Source organism: Sinohyriopsis cumingii, chromosome 11, assembly GCF_028554795.1.
Source record: "Sinohyriopsis cumingii isolate HCF-2022 chromosome 11, ASM2855479v2, whole genome shotgun sequence".
NCBI lineage: Eukaryota > Metazoa > Mollusca > Bivalvia > Unionida > Unionidae > Sinohyriopsis > Sinohyriopsis cumingii.
Genome location: NC_142971.1, coordinates 67,259,913 through 67,281,178, shown reverse-complemented (window position 1 = coordinate 67,281,178; position 21,266 = coordinate 67,259,913). Strand labels below are relative to the sequence as shown.

Here is a 21,266-nt window from a genome sequence, read left to right as displayed (position 1 = left end):
GTCAACATTCATGGTCTTAAAATTACCCAATCCTTATTGTGTTAGTCAACATTCATGGTCTTAAAATTACCCAATTTTTATTGTGTTAGTCAACATTCATGGTCTTAAAATTACCCAATCCTTATTGTGTTGCTCAATATTCATGGTCCTAAAACTACCCAATTCTTATTGTGTTAGTCAACATTCATGGTCTTAAAATTACCCAATCCTTATTGTGTTGCTCAACATTCTTGGTCTTAAAATTACCCAATCCTTATTTTTTTGCTCAGCATTCATGGTTTTTTTCTTATGAAAACTTTTATTTTTCTTAAAATTATTAAGAATATAATTAGTGATTTTTTTTGTTGCAGTCATTTGAATTCACGATGACACTATGCATTTAAACTGCCAATGAAGGACAATTATGATTATGATTACAATTATAGAGCTTCTGTAATCAATGATAACAGTTATAATTACAGATCACAATGTAATCAGTTGCAATCTTAATCAGCTCCATGCCTGTTACGGTGACCATATTTTGAATCTTGTTATTGCCACTTGTCCAGAATTGATAATTTTAGTGATATGGAGATTTCACTAAAAGACTTCTTAAGATGTCTCGTTGGCCCATCCATTGTGGTCTCATTGTTGTTAACACTTTCTATTCCCAATGAATGGATAATCATACAGATACGACATTTTGAATAAAAGTTTTCTTATGTTGTTTAGATGGTCCTGAAAGAAAAACACACTGCCCCATGGACATTGCACTGCCCCATGGACATCCATTTGGATTTTTATTGTTTAGTTGATCCTAAATGAAAATTGATGCCAATAAGACCTTTGTCTTTTCTGGATATAGTGTATGACAGAATCTTGTGAATGCAATGGATGTAGTGTATGACAGAATCATGTGAATGCAACAAGATGTAGTGTATGACAGAATCATGTGAATTAAACTGGATTTGATGTATGAGAGAATCATGTGAATGCACCAGGATATAGTGTATGGCAGAATCATGTGTGTGCAACTGGATATAGTGTATGGCAGAATCATGTGAATGCAACTGGATGTAGTGTATGACAGAATCTTGTGAATGCAGTGGATGTAGTGTATGACAGAATCATGTGAATGCAACAAGATGTAGTGTCTGACAGAATCTTTTGAATGCAAATGGACGTAGTGTATGACAGAATCATGGGAATTCAACTTGATGTTGTATATGACAGAATCTTGTGCCAACATGATGTAGTGTATGACAGAATCTTGTGAATGCAACTTGATGTAGTGTATGACAGAATCTTGTGAATGCAACTTGATGTAGTGTATGACAGAATCTTGTGAATGCAACTTGTTGTAGTGTTTGACAGAATCTTGTGAATGCAACTTGACAGAGTATGACAGAATCATGTGAATGCAACTAATCTCTCAGTTTTCAGTGAATTGTTATGAAACTTTATACATCTTATGGCCATTTGAAGATATGTCTAACACCAAAATACTTTGCTAAGCAATTTATTTGGAGTTAAAGTGGTTTTTTTGTCTTGTAGCTGAATGCATTGTTAGATGTAATCTTTTGAATGCAACTTGCAATTTTTGGGGGATTACTGCAAGCTTTGCTGCATATTACTGTCATCACAATGTGCATATTGATACATTTTTGTACTCCAGTGATTTATCTAAGAGTTGCTGTCATTTTTTATTTCAAGACAGAATTTTGTGAATGCACTCTTGCAGTTTTCAGAGACTAACTGTACACATTACCGCCATCATCAGAAGATAATCCTGTAGATCATATTTAAACTATTTTTAGTAGAGCTATGCATTTACTTTTACTGTAAACTCATCTTTGTGATGGTGCTGGGGAAGTGATGCCAGAGAGGTGAGTGTATATTTACATCAATGACTCCGTCCGTTCCTTTGTGACTTATAGACTCGAACTACCTGTACTTGTTGTAATGTCAGGAAAAGTTTTGAAAGTTTGATGTTTTACCAGATATGTTGATGAATGTAGGAAAAGTTTTGAAGGTGATGTTTTACCAGATAGATCATTGTGATTATCATCTTCACCTCCAAGATTCCAACAGTTAAGTTAAGATCTGTCAAATTTAAAGAGTGAAATTTTTTTTTTAGTCATTTGGTCATGTAAGGACTTGATGTTAAAGGTGCTTATATCTTTGATTAATAAATATCAGCAACGCCAACATTAAATTCACACAATCAGTACAAAACCTAGGTGTTACTCTGGACAGTACTCTCACATTGCACCAACATGTCATGAACATTTGCAAGGTTGGATATCTTGAGCTGAGACGCATCAGCTCAATTCGCAAATATCTTTCAGTTGATGCCACTAAAACACTTGTGTGTTCATTTGTAATTTAAAGACTGGACTATTGTAATTCAATTCTGTCTGGTTCATCTCAAAATCTACTCCAGAAACCTCAAAAAGTTCAAAACACAGCTGCTCGGATCACGATCAGAGCACACCTGCCCGCTGCTCTGTACCCTACACTGGCTATCCATTCGGTCCAGAATCAAACACTAAATTTGTTCTGTGCTATGTTTCACTGTCGGACTCTAGTCCAACATACCTATCTGATCTTACCCATGTGTACACACCAACAAGATACTTCCACTTCTCTTCTGTCAATCGTATACTCATTATTCCAAGTATGAAAACAAAGTCATATGGACAGCATTCTTTTGCATACCAGGGCCCAGTAATGTGGAATGAATTGCCCACTGAACTTAGACACAAAGACACAGTGATCACATTCAAGAGGGCTCTCAAAACTCAGTTATTTCTACTGCAAGAACAAACTTAAAGACCTAATAATATTTCCTACCTTAAATATTCTCAGCATGTTTTCTAATTTCGTGGTGTTTGTTTTTGTAATCATATCATTATATGTTTTTTATCTTATAGGTGTTGTCTAATGTTGTAAAGCGCTTAGAGCTTCTAAAGATTAGGTGCTATTCAATGTCCTCATTATTATTATTATTATTATTATTATTAAGCTGGGTACAATTATTTCTTAAAACATGCTCTATCAAAGTGGTCCTTAATGGTGACACCCATAGCAAGTTAATACTGCATTTCTGATTTTCAGAAATCGACACAAGGATGCGGTTTAGTATTGAACCTCCCCCTGGGAAAAGTGCATTTGACCAGTGGAAGGATGCCATGAAAGCTGTGGCTAGACTCCCACTGGGCATTCCAGATGAATTCAGAAAAACAGTAAGGTCTTCTTATATATTCTGTCAGCTTTTAGGCCATATACATTTTTGTAAGCTGTTAAGGCTGCATATTACCTGTGAGAACGTGTAACAATCAGATGTTCTATCCATGTCTGTGTATTCATTCGCTGCTTACAACAGCCATATTTCTCAGTAACCAAGTGTCATATTATCATGTCAAGTGGTTTGTAAGTTGCCCATCACATGATTTTGTGGTCTTTACAAGTTTTATTGCTTTGATAAAGCTAAGATCCTTTACTGTTAAGTATTGTCTCCACATGGGGAGTTTGTATCTACCTTGCACTACTAAAAGCTAAGTAAAACTTGACCCATATTTGCTAGACGATGTTTTGGTAACTTGTGGAAGGTTACAGCATGGTTCTTTAGATGTTGATGTTTGTTACCTTGCTTAAGGTTACAGCATGGTTCTTTAGATGTTGATGCTTGGTACCTTGCTTAAGAGTACAGCATGGTTCTGCATGGTTCTTTAGATGTTGATGTTTGTTACCTTGCTTAAGGTTACATCATGGTTCTTTAGATGTTGATGTTTGGTACCTTGCTTAAGGTTACAGTATGGTCCTGCATGATTCTATTAGATGTTGATGCTTTGGTACCTTGGTGAAGGTTACAGCATGGTTCTGCATGGTTCTTTAGATGTTGATGTTTTGGTACCTTGCTTAAGGTTACAGCATGGTTCTGCATGATTTTATTAGATGTTGATGTTTTGGTATCTTGCTTAAGGTTACAGCATGGTTCTGCATGATTCTTTAGATGTTGATGTTGGTTCATAAAGCAAAAGGTATTTTAAGGAACTTTTATTTTAATGCTGTATTTAATCTCTTATAAGTCAAGTCAAACTGATCATAAATGAAAATGGTGCCAATCTTATATCCAGTATGGCTGCTATGACCTCCAATAAAGATCCTGATCTGCTGAAGCATAATATATTTGCACATTACGGTCTTTGTTGTTTTGTTTTACTGATTGGTTCTAACAAAATGCACAAACCCAGATCTGCTGGCTTATTATGTGGGGTCAGATCTGGGTCTGTGCAGCTTGTAACTGCTCTGGTGGCCTAGTGGTTAGAGCATCCGCCTTGGTTGCGAGAGGTCGTGGGTTCGATCCCTGGCTGAGTCATACCAAAGACTTACAAAAATGGAACTAAAAGCTGCCTGCTTGGTGCTCAGCATGAATTAGTTATTGTTAGGACTGGTTGGTTTGGTGGGACATCATGCTACATGTCTGTGGCATGATGACCCAGTGCTAGACATCACTATAAACTGTCACACTGCAGACATTGTAGTGATATGACTGAAATTTTTTTAAAGCTACGTTAAAAAATCCAAACCACACACTGTGCAGTTTGTAGTTGGATTCATCTTATGAGTGAGCACATACAGTACATAACACACTTATGTAATATGATCATGTGACTGGTCATTTGGATCCTTCTCTGAATGGCAGAGCAATATAGTTTAGACTAAGTGTGGACAACATATATATTGTCTCAAACCTATAAAAACCAATATACCTGGTACTTCTTCACTTCTACATTTGGATTAAAATAATGCTCACTCATCCTGATTTTTGCACTTTGGTACCATATATAAAAAAATTTGGAACAGTTTTTTAACTTTTGAATTTTATTTATCACCAACTTTTACAGTTCCCATATTTGTTGCCATTCACCCTGGTACTGCAGTGACATGATCTTTGTATATTGTGAAAGAAAGGATCCCGTATGTGATATACCAGATTTCATGTGTACATCTTTTGTGATCATAGACACCTTTGGTAATGAGCAATATCCACAGATGAGGTAATCTTGCATCTGATTGGTTAAGCCGGTTACTGCTGTGGTAGCTATGTTTTTGCCCTTTGATCAAACTTGGAGTAAGCTTATATCATTAGAATCTCAGACAAATTTCATAATTAGTGAATTCCACCAATTTTTAATAAGATGATCATGTGTCAGATTGAGTGATCTTGATGAGGTAATCTTGCATCTGATTGGTTGAAGTTGTACCATTCTAAATATCATCAATGAAATAATCAATGATAAATATAATCATCTTATTATATAGCAAGGTTTAATCTTGTAAATGAGATGCGATTTTGCATCTGATTACACTTGATAAATGGGCTTATATTATTGAAATTTTGCATCTGATTTCATTTGATAAATGGGTTTATATTATTGAGATTTTGCATCTGATTATACTTGATAAATGGGCTTATATTATTGAGATTTTGCATCTGATTACACTTGATAAATAGGCTTATATTATTGAGATTTTGCATCTGATTACACTTGATAAATGGGCTTATATTATTGAGATTTTGCATCTGATTATACTTGATAAATGGGCTTATATTATTGAGATTTTGCATCTGATTATACTTGATAAATGGGCTTATATTATTGAGATTTTGCATCTGATTACACTTGATAAATGGGCTTATATTATTGAGATTTTGCATCTGATTACACTTGATAAATGGGTTTGCATCTGATTACACTTGATAAATGGGCTTATATTATTGAGATTTTGCATCTGATTACACTTGATAAATGGGTTTGCATCTGATTACACTTGATAAATGGGCTTATATTATTGAGATTTTGCATCTGATTATACTTGATAAATGGGCTTATATTATTGAGATTTTGCATCTGATTACACTTGATAAATGGGCTTATATTATTGAGATTTTGCATCTGATTACACTTGATAAATGGGTTTGCATCTGATTACACTTGATAAATGGGCTTATATTATTGAGATTTTGCATCTGATTATACTTGATAAATGGGCTTATATTATTGAGATTTTGCATCTGATTACACTTGATAAATGGGCTTATATTATTGAGATTTTGCATCTGATTACACTTGATAAATGGGCTTATATTATTGAAATTTTGCATCTGATTTAAGTTTGTCCAATTACAGTTATGAACGTGATCCATGCAAATGATGGAGTTGATCTTGCATTTGATTGACTTAGGTTGTCAACACTAGCAATGCTGTTTCTGACCAGAGTTTTATCAAACTTCTAGAAGTCATGTTTCATTATGATCAGGTCACATTTGTTGAAGTTATTTATCATTATGATCAGATCAGACTTGTTGAAGTTATGTATCATTATGTTGATTTGAAACTTGTTGAAGTCTTGTATCATTATGATCAGGTCAGACTTGTTAAAGTTATGTATGATTATGAGCAGATCCAACTTGTTGAAGTCATGTATCACTATGATCAGATCCAACTTGTTGAAGTCATGTATCATTATGGTCAGATCAGACTTGTTGAAGTTATGTATTATTATTATGATCAGATCTGACTTGTTGAAGTCATGTATCATTATGATCAGATCTGACTGGTTGAAGTCATCTACCATTATGATCAGATCCGACTTGAAGTCATGTATCATTATGATCAGATCAGACTTGTTGAAGTCATGTATCATTATGATCAGATCAGACTTGTTGAAGTCATGTATCATTATGATCAGATCAGACTTATTGAAGTCTTCTGTCATTATGATCAGGTCAGACTTGTTGAAGTCATGTATCATTATGATCAGGGCAGACTTGTTGAAGTCTTCTATCATCATGATCAGGGCAGACTTGTTGAAGTCATGTATCATTATGTTGATTTGAAACTTGAAGTCATGTATCATTATGATCAGATCCAACTTGTTGAAGTCATGTATCATTATGATCAGGTCAAACTTGTTGAAGTCATGTATCATTAGGATCAGATCAGACTTGTTGAAGTGTTCTATCATTATGATCAGGGCAGACTTGTTGAAGTCATGGACCATTATGATGATTTGAAACTTGAAGTCATGTATCATTATGATCAGGTCAAACTTGTTGAAGTCATGTATCATTATGTTGATTTGAAACTTGAAGTCATGTATCATTATGATCAGATCCAACTTGTTGAAGTCATGTATCATTATGATCAGGTCAGATTTGTTGAAGTTATGTATTATTATTATGATCGGATCTGACTTGTTGAAGTCATCTACCATTGTGATCAGATCAGACTTGTAGAAGTCATGTATCATTATGATCAGATCAGACTTGTTGAAGTCATGTATCATTATGATCAGATCAGACTTGTTAAAGTCTTCTATCATTATGATCAAGTCAGACTTGTTGAAGTCACGTATCATTATGTTGATTTGAAACTTGTTGAAGTCTTGTATCATTATGATCAGGTCAAACTTGCTGAAATCATGTATCATTATGTTGATTTGAAACTTGAAATCATGTATCATTATGATTTCGAATGAGTTTCATCATGAGAAGAGTTGTACATGTTTTTGAGATATTCTTGTATCTGATTGGTTGAGCTTGATACCATTCGATAGACCAAATTTTGATAGGATTTCACTCAGACTTGAAAAAATAAACTGTCTCTCGATACAAAGAACTACTCTAGATCTCTAATAAATCTCTACCAAAGATAAATTTAACTTTTGAATACATAAAATCTTTCTTATTACATACGCGTCATATGGAACCTTAATTGTTCATTATAGCAAGGGACCATAATTGTTCATTATAGGAAGGGACCATAATTGTTCATTATAGCAAGGGACCATAAGTTTTCATTATAGCAAGGGACCATAAGTGCATCTAAAAATGACATGTTATAAATGATGGGAGATAGCTTACATAGGGTTGGGTTTTATTTATAATACTATGTAAACATGATTAGTGCAATGATAAACTTAAGTAATGTAACAGTTAAGTAATGTAGTCAGGTAAGAGATATCAGGCCCACTTGGGTTACATGTCAACTCAAATGGACATAAGTCAAATAAGTGAATAGTATGGTCCTGCATGCACATTGTGTGTTGTCTCAGCTGTCCACATTATTGCTGTCTTTTCTAAAGCCACTCAGCAGAATTGTGTATTGCCTCAGCTGTCAACATTATTACTATCTTTTCTAAAGCCACTCAGCAGAATTGTGTGTTGCCTCAGCTGTCCACATTATTGCTATCTTTTCCAAAGCCACTCACCAGAATTTGACCAAATAATGGAAAGCATCGTGGCATCAATGTATATCAGATTTATACTAGCAATGCTGATTTACTCACACATTTGGCTGTTGATACATAAAAACGGGCAATTTTAATCACTTAATCTCTAAAACCATTCAGCAGAATCTAACCCAATTTGATAACAGACATTCTGGTATCAGGCTCGATGACGTTAAGACAAATGTTGCGAATTCACCATCAGATATGACTACTGATCTTCAAAATAGAATGGCCCTCAAATGACTTTTATTTTTATTTTTTTAAAAGTACACTCATCAGGATCTTCTAAAATCGTGGCATCATTTTAGCAACTTGAAATAATTTGATACCCACTTAGGCCTCGCCTTAATTAGTTGATCATCAACTCAAGGGGATAGTAGTACTGCCCCAATTGATAAAACTTTAAAAGGCATTAAATTAATACTTTCAAAGACATAACATAACACCTTGAAGTATTGTTGTTGTTGTAGGGTTTAATGCCATTTCTCAGCACACGATAGGCTATGCATGGTGGCCATTATTATTGGTGCAGGAAGAACCCAGGAAAAGCCCGGAAAGAACCACCAACCCACGAGAAGCTACTGGCAAGCTTTCTCACATATCCACATTGGCTGAATCCTAGACTTGAACCCACACAGACACAGGTGAGATGGCAATGATCCGTAACAGAGAGCGCTTTAGACCACTCGACCACTTGGGGCCACTGAAGGATTGTTAAGTTAATGATGAATGATAAGCCCACCCCACGCCTTATTGTTGTATGGATATCTTTGATAACACGTTAACTCTCATCTGACAAATTTACTAGACTGGTTACCTCATTTGCTTACTGGAAAAACATGAAATTGTTTCATATTTCGATTTTGTAAACCCAAGTTTATTCTTTTTGTTTGTCACAGTTTAAAATAGCTCATCACTTTGATTTGTACAACTAGTGTACATTTGATCTGTTTAAGATTGTTGATAATTTGCTGTAAATATTTTAGGTTTGGTTGAGCCTAGCCGACAGTCATATTAGTGAACTTAAAATTGACTGGGAGAAAACAGTTCGGCTTGCATTCAATGAGAAAAGCAACCCAGATGACAATAAACTTGGACTACAAATAGTCAAGGTACGCTGTTCTTACAACTGTTTTCAACAATTGTTGCATATTCTTCACTGGTAGAAAGTAATCATAGCAGAATGTTTAGAATTATCATACACACACACCATGATTACTACATGTATGCAGGTATCCTGAGTATGACATTTACATGTACACAACTGTTTTGAGTATGACATTTACATGTACATTGGTATTCTGAGTATGACATTTACATGTACACAGGTATTTTGAGTATGACATTTACATATACACAGGTATTTTGAGCATAACATATACATGTACACAGGTATTTTGAGCATAACATGTACATATTAACAAGTATTCTGAGCATGATACTGGCATGTACATGGGTATTCTGAACATGACAATGCAAGGGATGATTAAATTGTAATAAGAACTAGGAGAATCAGATGTCAGTTTCACTACAGAGAAAGTTAAAGCACAGTTATATTGCAGGTAAGTGAATTATGCAAAATATGATGTTATTTTATACATAATTTAATTACTTTCATAGATTTAACAATTGTATCATATCTATCATGCTCAGTATATTTTACCAGATGTGTATCTGCTGCAAATAAAAATCAATGCTGCTAGCATTAATTAAATATACAAAACACAGCTGGACATAATTAAATATACCAAACACATTGGACATAATTAAATATACCAAACACATTGGACATACTTAAATATACCAAACACATTGGACATACTTAAGTATACCTTACACATTGGACATACTTAAGTATACCAAACACATTGGACATAATTAAATATACCAAACACATTGGACATAAGTATACCAAACACATTGGACATACTTAAATATACCAAACACATTGGACATAAGTATACCAAACACACTGGACATAAGTGTACCAAACACATTGGACATACTTAAGTATACCAAACACATTGGACATAAGTATACCAAACACATTGGACATACTTAAGTATACCATACACATTGGACATACTTAAGTATACCAAACACATTGGACATACTTAAGTATACCATACACATTGGACATACTTAAATATACCAAACACATTGGACATACTTAAGTATACCATACACATTGGACATACTTAAATATACCAAACACATTGGACATACTTAAGTATACCATACACATTGGACATACTTAAGTATACCATACACATTGGACATACTTAAGTATACCAGACACATTGGACATAAGTATACCAAACACATTGGACATACTTAAATATACCAAACATATTGGACATAATTAAATATACCAAACACATTGGACATAAGTATACCAAACACATTGGACATAAGTGTACCAAACACATTGGACATACTTAAGTATACTAAACACATTGGACATAAGTATACCAAACACATTGGACATACTTAAATATACCAAACACATAGGACATACTTAAGTATACCATACACATTGGACATACTTAAGTATACCAAACACATTGGACATAATTAAATATACCAAACATATTGGACATACTTAAATATACCAAACACATTGGATATACTTAAATATACCAAGAACATTGGACATACTTAAATATACCAAACACATTGAACATACTTAAATATACAAAACATATTTGACATACTTAAATATACCAAACAATTTGAACATAATTCAGTGTTTCCCTTTATGCACATTTGTGTGTCAGGGATGCACGCTGGAGAAAATTGATGTACACATTTTGTTGCCATGCATTTTTTTGACACAAAGGATTTTCATAATGTGATCAGGATTTATTTAATACCCAATGCATTGGACGATGGATCTCATAATATATACGTCGAGCATAGGCATTGACTGGTTCCCTGCTTTGTTTGCTTCCTGCCTTGCGCTCCTCTATTCATATAGCAGAGTGCGATGCAGGGAACATTCGAAACAATGAATCAGACTAGCATAGGCAATGTTATGACAGAGTAGCTTCCCCATATCTTGTGAGCTCTCACGCGATTTTCATCGAGCTCAGCAAGCTGTCATCAAGATGTTTAATCTCAATGCATGTTGCACTAGAAAGTGATCTCCAGATTAAAACGCCGTGCACTAAAAATCATTAGGGAAGAAAGTGAAAGAAGCAGTACACAAAAGAGTAACTGTGGATCTAACTTTAATGAAAAATAATGCCCTTAACTGGAATATGGTATTCATACATTAGGATTACCGGTGTGACTTACGATCATGTGATTGCAAAGACTGCAAAAGTGAATAATCCTTTCTTGACAAGGTTTTAGAATTTTTTAAAATCTGCCCTCATTTACTACAAGATATCTGGAGAACACATTATAACCCAAGACATTCTTTCAAAACAAAGAAATCAGTAAACTTGCAGAGACAAATGTGTTGTTTGGATTACAAAGTCAGCGGGCCATTGCAGATTTTGTTGGTTTTTAACTTTGCTGCAATAAATGATAGATCTTAATATCAAGTGTAACTTGTTAGAAAGAAGATGAATCATTATCCTCCTTGATATTTGGATAAATATGTTCTAGGACGAAGTACAATTAAACCGATGATAGATCACATTTTATGAAAGGCATTAATTTTACTGCCATTTTGTTAAAAAGATTTATTTGGCTTTTTGTATTGGCTTGTATGTACTGTGTTCGGCTATAATATTGCTTCATATTGATTATAAAGAGACTGTTAAAAGTACGACTTTAAAAGAAAAATGAACTAATAAAATTCTTTGAATGGACAATGTATTTGTTTGTTAATTGTGCATGTTGATTTATTTGTATGTTTAGAGAGAGAGAGAGAGAGAGAGAGAGAGAGAGTATGTTGTGCAAGTTGCAATATCCTATTTCAAGCTGAAAAAGTATGAGTCATATGAAAAATTGTCAGTACATTTTTGACCCCAACATTTGTTATTTGACCCCCAGTTCGGAATCCGAGGTTTTTTTTTAACCCTCAATTTTACACCCCTAGGGGATACACTGATAATTAAATATACCAAACACATTGGACATACTTAAATATACCAAACACATTGGACATACTTAAATATACCAAACACATTGGACATACTTAAATATACCAAACATATTGGACATACTTAAATATACCAAACAAATTGGACATACTTAAATATACCAAACACATTGGACATACTTTCTTTCCTCCGTAGCATATTATTCCAGGCTGCTGAAGTGAAACATTTCTCACTACTATATAAAGAAACATTAATAAAACTGCATTATTTATAGCTGCCTTCACCATACACAACTATGCATACTGCTTTCTCTGCTAAATGTCCTCAAAGTCTTTATTACTGAATGAAATAAGACGATTTATGAGTCGAAAGAGCCCACTTCCTTCAATAATTATGGGTCCAATCAACTGTTATTGATTTTTCCATTTCACACACTGAGGGTGTGAACCATTAACTAGAACCACTTCATTCTTTACTTCACTGCCGGTACTGATCATTGCATAGTTTATTGTTTTTGCCACACTTTAAATCATGATATGCCTGTCACTGCCTTAAGCACATGAGCAAATTGGATTTTGGTGTGGTATTGAAAGAAATTAATGGAAGACAAGTTGATTTTGGTATGGTATGGAAAAAGATGTCTGATGGATAGCTGAAAAGGAATTTTTTTTCCACGTTAACAAACTGCTTAAGTTACCTACAAGTGCAATTGCATACATGCCAACTTTTAAACTTTTGGCATAATCATTATGCTTCCTTGGTGCATTCCAAAATAAAAATAAAGTAATAAAAAGCCTTTTTGTCATTTTTATTATCATCACTTTATTTTTCACTCATAAAAATGAATGATGTGTAAGAATAGCGTAAGCATAATTAACTTATTTGCTATTTATAGCAACTGTATATGACCCCTTTTCCAAGAATACAGATCTGTTTCCTCGAATATGAACTTTGCCTCACAGATTCATTATATAGACAAACTAGCTTGTTAGCAGACCAGTCTATACTTTTAAAGAAAAAGGCACCATATGTCAAGTGAAACGCTTTACGGTGTCAGTTGTGGATGTTAAACAATGGAAATTGTTAGAGTAGATCAAGCTTTGCAAACTTTAAAACAGGTCAGAAAAAATGACAAATCAACAAATCTTTACAAACTTTAAAAGAATTAGAGAGTAATGTAATACAGCACTCAGAGTACAATACATGATTTTGCTCATTGCAAAATTTCTGTTTATGATGATTCAGCAAAAGTTACCACACAATGCTGAATATGAATAATTTTTCAGTAGATTTTGTGTTCTTATTCTGGTTTTAGTCCATATACATTTTGCTCTTTGTGATAAGAATTTTGACGAGCTGCAAAATGATGTTAGCTGAAAAAGTAAATGTATCTTTTTCATATGTTCTGTCATGTAAAATATCCTATAGATTACAGTTTTTATGGCTTAATTATGCTAGATGTTGAGCAATACTATGACTAACAGGAAAGCAGAATAGGCACAAGTACTTGATAATTTACCCAAAACCAAATGTTGAACAATGTTCAACAAAATTAACTTTTCTTAAAGGTATGAAATGGACACAAGCTTTCTTCTAATGGTGTGAATCTGCATCTGCTGGGGACAAGTGGTTAGGTTTTCCGTGGCAATTTTACTTGGTCAGGAGAGGAGGAGTCAGCCCTGATTAATGGAAGGGAAGTTGAGTTTGTGATGGTAATCTGTATATTCATGGAAGGGAAGTTGATTTTGTTATGGTAATCTGTATATTCATAGAAGGGAAGTTGATTTTGTTATGGTAATCTGTATATTCATGGAAGGGAAGTTGATTTTGTTATGGTAATCTGTATATTCATGGAAAGAAGGTTGATTTTGTTATGGTAATCTGTATATTCATGGAAAGGAAGTTGATTTTGTTATGGTAATCTGTATATTCATGGAAGTGAAGTTGATTTTGTTATGGTAATCTGTATATTCATGGAAAGAAAGTTGATTTTGTTATGGTAATCTGTATATTCATGGAAAGAAAGTTGATTTTGTTATGGTAATCTGTATATTCATGGAAGGGAAGGTGATTTTGTTATAGTAATCTGTATATTTATGGAAGGGAAGTTGATTTTGTTATGGTAATCTGTATATTCAGGGAAGGGAAGGTGATTTTTTATGGTAATCTGTATATTCGTAGAAGTGAAGGTGATTTTGGTATGGTAATTTGTTGATTCATGGTATGGAAGTTGAGTTTGTAGGTAATCTGTATATTCAGGGAAGGGAAATTGATTTTGTTATAGTAATTTTTTATTATCATGGAAGTTAAGAAGTCACTGTTAGGACTGGTCGACCTTGTGTCTGGATAATTTGACTGGGTGGGACATCATGCTACATGTCTGCAACATGATGCCCCAGTGCTAGATGTCACTATAAACTGTCACACTGCAGACATTGTAGCGATATGACTGTAAAATTGTTAAAGCTACATTAAAAATCCAAATCACACACACACATACACACATTTTGTTATGGTAATCTGTATATTCATGGAGGGTAGTTGATTTTGTTATGGCAAACTGTATATTCATTTAAGTGAAGTTGATTTTGCTTGGTATTCTATATATTTATCTAAGTTGATTTTGTTATGGTAATCTGTATATTCATGGAAGTGGATGTGATTTTGTTATGGTAATCTGTATATTCATGGAAGGGAAGTTGATTTTGTTATGGTAATCTGTATATTCATGGAAGGGAAGGGGATTTTGTTATGGTAATCTGTATATTCATGGAAGGGAAGTTGAGTTTGTTATGGTAATCTGTATATTTATGGAAGTGAAGTTGATTTTGTTATGGTAATCTGTATATTCATGGAAGGGAAGTTGAGTTTGTTATGGTAATCTGTATATTCATGGAAGGGAAGTTGATTTTGTTATGGTAATCTGTATATTCATGGAAGGGAATTTGAGTTTGTTATTGTAATCTGTATATTCATGGAAGGGAATGTGATTTTGTTATGGTAATCTGTATATTCATGGAAGGGAATGTGATTTTGTTATGGTAATCTGTACATTCATGGAAGGGAAGGGGATTTTGTTATGGTAATCTGTATATTTATGGAAGTGAAGTTGATTTTGTTATGGTAATCTGTATATTTATGGAAGTGAAGTTGATTTTGTTATGGTAATCTATATTCATGGAAGGGAAGTTGAGTTTGTTATGGTAATCTGTATATTCATGGAAGGGAAGTTGATTTTGTTATGGTAATCTGTATATTCATGGAAAGAAAGTTGAGTTTGTTATTGTAATCTTTATATTCATGGAAGGGAAGTTGATTTTGTTATGGTAATCTGTATATTCATGGAAGGGAATGTGATTTTGTTATGGTAATCTGTATATTCATGGAAGGGAAGTTGAGTTTGTTATTGTAATCTGTATATTCATGGAAGTGAATGTGATTTTGTTATGGTAATCTGTATATTCATGGAAGGGAATGTGATTTTGTTATGGTAATCTGTATATTCCTGGAAGGGAAGTTGAGTTTGTTATTGTAATCTGTATATTCATGGAAGGGAATGTGATTTTGTTATGGTAATCTGTATATTCCTGGAAGGGAAGTTGAGTTTGTTATTGTAATCTGTATATTCATGGAAGGGAAGTTGATTTTGTTATGGTAATCTGTATATTCATGGAAGGGAAGTTGAGTTTGTTATGGTAATCTGTATATTTATGGAAGTGAAGTTGATTTTGTTATGGTAATCTGTATATTTATGGAAGGGAAGTTGATTTTGTTATGGTAATCTGTATATTCATGGAAGGGAAGTTGAGTTTATTATGGTAATCTGTATATTCATGGAAGGGAAGTTGATTTTGTTATGGTAATCTGTATATTCATGGAAGGGAAGTTGAGTTTGTTATTGTAATCTGTATATTCATGGAAGGGAATGTGATTTTGTTATGGTAATCTGTACATTCATGGAAGGGAATGTGATTTTGTTATGGTAATCTGTATATTCATGGAAGGGAATGTGATTTTGTTATGGTAATCTGTATATTTATGGAAGTGAAGTTGATTTTGTTATGGTAATCTGTATATTTATGGAAGTGAAGTTGATTTTGTTATGGTAATCTGTATATTCATGGAAGGGAAGTTGAGTTTGTTATGGTAATCTGTATATTCATGGAAGGGAAGGGGATTTTGTTATGGTAATCTGTATATTCATGGAAGGGAAGGGGATTTTGTTATGGTAATCTGTATATTCATGGAAGGGAATGTGATTTTGTTATGGTAATCTGTATATTCATGGAAGGGAATGTGATTTTGTTATGGTAATCTGTATATTTATGGAAGTGAAGTTGATTTTGTTATGGTAATCTGTATATTTATGGAAGTGAAGTTGATTTTGTTATGGTAATCTGTATATTCATGGAAGGGAAGTTGATTTTGTTATGGTAATCTGTATATTCATGGAAGGAAGTTGATTTTGTTATGGTAATCTGTATATTCATGGAAAGAAAGTTGATTTTTTATGGTAATATGTATATTCATGGAAGGGAAGTTAATTTTGTTATGGTAATCTGTATATTCGTGGAAGGGAAGTTGAGTTTGTTATGGTAATCTGTATATTCCTGGAAGGGAAGTTGAGTTTGTTATGATAATCTGTATATTCCTGGAAGGGAAGTTGATTTTGTTATGGTAATCTGTATATTCATGTAAGTGAAGTTGATTTTGTTATGGTAATCTGTATATTCATGGAAGGGATTGTGATTTTGTTATGGTAATCTGTATATTTATGGAAGGGAAGGGGATTTTGTTATGGTAATCTGTATATTTATGGAAGTGAAGTTGATTTTGTTATGGTAATTTGTATATTCATGGAAGGGAAGTTGAGTTTGTTATGGTAATCTATATATTCATGGAAGAGAAGTTGATTTTGTTAGGTAATCTGTATATTCACGGAAAGAAAGTTGATTTTGTTATGGTAATCTGTATATTCACGGAAAGAAAGTTGATTTTGTTATGGTAATCTGTATATTCATGGAAGGGAAGTTGAGTTTGCTATGGTAATCTGTATATTCATGGAAGGGAAGTTGAGTTTGTTATGGTAGTCTGTATATTCATGGAAAGAAAGTTGATTTTGTTATGGTAATCTGTATATTCATAGAAGGGAAGTTGGTTTTGTTATGGTAATCTCTATATTCATAGAAGGGAAGTTGAGTTTTTTATGGTAATCTGTATATTCATGGAAAGAAAGTTGATTTTGTTATGGTAATCTGTATATTCATGGAAAGAAGGTTGATTTTGTTATGGTAATCTGTATATTCATGGAAAGGAAGTTGATTTTGTTATGGTAATCTGTATATTCATGGAAGTGAAGTTGATTTTGTTATGGTAATCTGTATATTCATGGAAAGAAAGTTGATTTTGTTATGGTAATCTGTATATTCATGGAAAGAAAGTTGATTTTGTTATGGTAATCTGTATATTCATGGAAGGGAAGGTGATTTTGTTATAGTAATCTGTATATTTATGGAAGGGAAGTTGATTTTGTTATGGTAATCTGTATATTCAGGGAAGGGAAGGTGATTTTTTATGGTAATCTGTATATTCGTAGAAGTGAAGGTGATTTTGGTATGGTAATTTGTTGATTCATGGTATGGAAGTTGAGTTTGTAGGTAATCTGTATATTCAGGGAAGGGAAATTGATTTTGTTATAGTAATTTTTTATTATCATGGAAGTTAAGAAGTCATGTTAGGACTGGTCGACCTTGTGTCTGGATAATTTGACTGGGTGGGACATCATGCTACATGTCTGCAACATGATGCCCCAGTGCTAGATGTCACTATAAACTGTCACACTGCAGACATTGTAGCGATATGACTGTAAAATTGTTAAAGCTACATTAAAAATCCAAATCACACACACACATACACACATTTTGTTATGGTAATCTGTATATTCATGGAGGGTAGTTGATTTTGTTATGGCAAACTGTATATTCATTTAAGTGAAGTTGATTTTGCTTGGTATTCTATATATTTATCTAAGTTGATTTTGTTATGGTAATCTGTATATTCATGGAAGTGGATGTGATTTTGTTATGGTAATCTGTATATTCATGGAAGGGAAGTTGATTTTGTTATGGTAATCTGTATATTCATGGAAGGGAAGGGGATTTTGTTATGGTAATCTGTATATTCATGGAAGGGAAGTTGAGTTTGTTATGGTAATCTGTATATTTATGGAAGTGAAGTTGATTTTGTTATGGTAATCTGTATATTCATGGAAGGGAAGTTGAGTTTGTTATGGTAATCTGTATATTCATGGAAGGGAAGTTGATTTTGTTATGGTAATCTGTATATTCATGGAAGGGAATTTGAGTTTGTTATTGTAATCTGTATATTCATGGAAGGGAATGTGATTTTGTTATGGTAATCTGTATATTCATGGAAGGGAATGTGATTTTGTTATGGTAATCTGTACATTCATGGAAGGGAAGGGGATTTTGTTATGGTAATCTGTATATTTATGGAAGGGAAGTTGATTTTGTTATGGTAATCTGTATATTTATGGAAGTGAAGTTGATTTTGTTATGGTAATCTATATTCATGGAAGGGAAGTTGAGTTTGTTATGGTAATCTGTATATTCATGGAAGGGAAGTTGATTTTGTTATGGTAATCTGTATATTCATGGAAAGAAAGTTGAGTTTGTTATTGTAATCTTTATATTCATGGAAGGGAAGTTGATTTTGTTATGGTAATCTGTATATTCATGGAAGGGAATGTGATTTTGTTATGGTAATCTGTATATTCATGGAAGGGAAGTTGAGTTTGTTATTGTAATCTGTATATTCATGGAAGTGAATGTGATTTTGTTATGGTAATCTGTATATTCATGGAAGGGAATGTGATTTTGTTATGGTAATCTGTATATTCCTGGAAGGGAAGTTGAGTTTGTTATTGTAATCTGTATATTCATGGAAGGGAATGTGATTTTGTTATGGTAATCTGTATATTCCTGGAAGGGAAGTTGAGTTTGTTATTGTAATCTGTATATTCATGGAAGGGAAGTTGATTTTGTTATGGTAATCTGTATATTCATGGAAGGGAAGTTGAGTTTGTTATGGTAATCTGTATATTTATGGAAGTGAAGTTGATTTTGTTATGGTAATCTGTATATTTATGGAAGGGAAGTTGATTTTGTTATGGTAATCTGTATATTCATGGAAGGGAAGTTGAGTTTATTATGGTAATCTGTATATTCATGGAAGGGAAGTTGATTTTGTTATGGTAATCTGTATATTCATGGAAGGGAAGTTGAGTTTGTTATTGTAATCTGTATATTCATGGAAGGGAATGTGATTTTGTTATGGTAATCTGTACATTCATGGAAGGGAATGTGATTTTGTTATGGTAATCTGTATATTCATGGAAGGGAATGTGATTTTGTTATGGTAATCTGTATATTTATGGAAGTGAAGTTGATTTTGTTATGGTAATCTGTATATTTATGGAAGTGAAGTTGATTTTGTTATGGTAATCTGTATATTCATGGAAGGGAAGTTGAGTTTGTTATGGTAATCTGTATATTCATGGAAGGGAAGGGGATTTTGTTATGGTAATCTGTATATTCATGGAAGGGAATGTGATTTTGTTATGGTAATCTGTATATTCATGGAAGGGAATGTGATTTTTTTATGGTAATCTGTATATTCATGGAAGGGAAGTTGATTTTGTTATGGTAATCTGTATATTTATGGAAGTGAAGTTGATTTTGTTATGGTAATCTGTATATTTATGGAAGTGAAGTTGATTTTGTTATGGTAATCTGTATATTCATGGAAGGGAAGTTGATTTTGTTATGGTAATCTGTATATTCATGGAAGGAAGTTGATTTTGTTATGGTAATCTGTATATTCATGGAAAGAAAGTTGATTTTTTATGGTAATATGTATATTCATGGAAGGGAAGTTAATTTTGTTATGGTAATCTGTATATTCGTGGAAGGGAAGTTGAGTTTGTTATGGTAATCTGTATATTCCTGGAAGGGAAGTTGAGTTTGTTATGATAATCTGTATATTCCTGGAAGGGAAGTTGATTTTGTTATGGTAATCTGTATATTCATGTAAGTGAAGTTGATTTTGTTATGGTAATCTGTATATTCATGGAAGGGATTGTGATTTTGTTATGGTAATCTGTATATTTATGGAAGGGAAGGGGATTTTGTTATGGTAATCTGTATATTTATGGAAGTGAAGTTGATTTTGTTATGGTAATTTGTATATTCATGGAAGGGAAGTTGAGTTTGTTATGGTAATCTATATATTCATGGAAGAGAAGTTGATTTTGTTAGGTAATCTGTATATTCACGGAAAGAAAGTTGATTTTGTTATGGTAATCTGTATATTCACGGAAAGAAAGTTGATTTTGTTATGGTAATCTGTATATTCATGGAAGGGAAGTTGAGTTTGCTATGGTAATCTGTATATTCATGGAAGGGAAGTTGAGTTTGTTATGGTAGTCTGTATATTCATGGAAAGAAAGTTGATTTTGTTATGGTAATCTGTATATTCATAGAAGGGAAGTTGGTTTTGTTATGGTAATCTCTATATTCATAGAAGGGAAGTTGAGTTTTTTATGGTAATCTGTATATTCATGGAAAGAAAGTTGATTTTGTTATGGTAATCTGTATATTCATGGAAGGGAAGTTGATTTTCTTATGGTAGTCTCTATATTCATGGAAGGGAAGTTGATTTTGTTATGGTAATCTGGACATTCTTGGAAGGGAAGTTGATTTTGTTATGGTAATCTGTATATTCCTGGAAGGGAAGTTGAGTTTGCTATGGTAATCTGTATATTCATGGAAGGGAAGTTGAGTTTGTTATGGTAATCTGTATATTCATGGAAGGGAAGTTGATTTTATTATGGTAATCTGTATATTCATGGAAGGG

At 33.2% G+C, this 21,266-nt stretch overlaps 1 protein-coding gene across 1 annotated transcript in view; it reads left to right on the top strand.

Annotated features, from left to right (window-relative positions):
* The window catches only part of LOC149788618 (uncharacterized), a 152,524-nt gene that overhangs the window by 42,916 nt on the left and 88,342 nt on the right, over window positions 1-21,266 (top strand). The window contains exons 3-4 of the mRNA XM_089974700.1: window positions 3,097-3,224; window positions 9,267-9,392. Coding sequence (XP_089830826.1) covers window positions 3,097-3,224; window positions 9,267-9,392 — 254 coding nt within the window. The remainder of the gene's footprint in view (window positions 1-3,096; window positions 3,225-9,266; window positions 9,393-21,266) is intronic.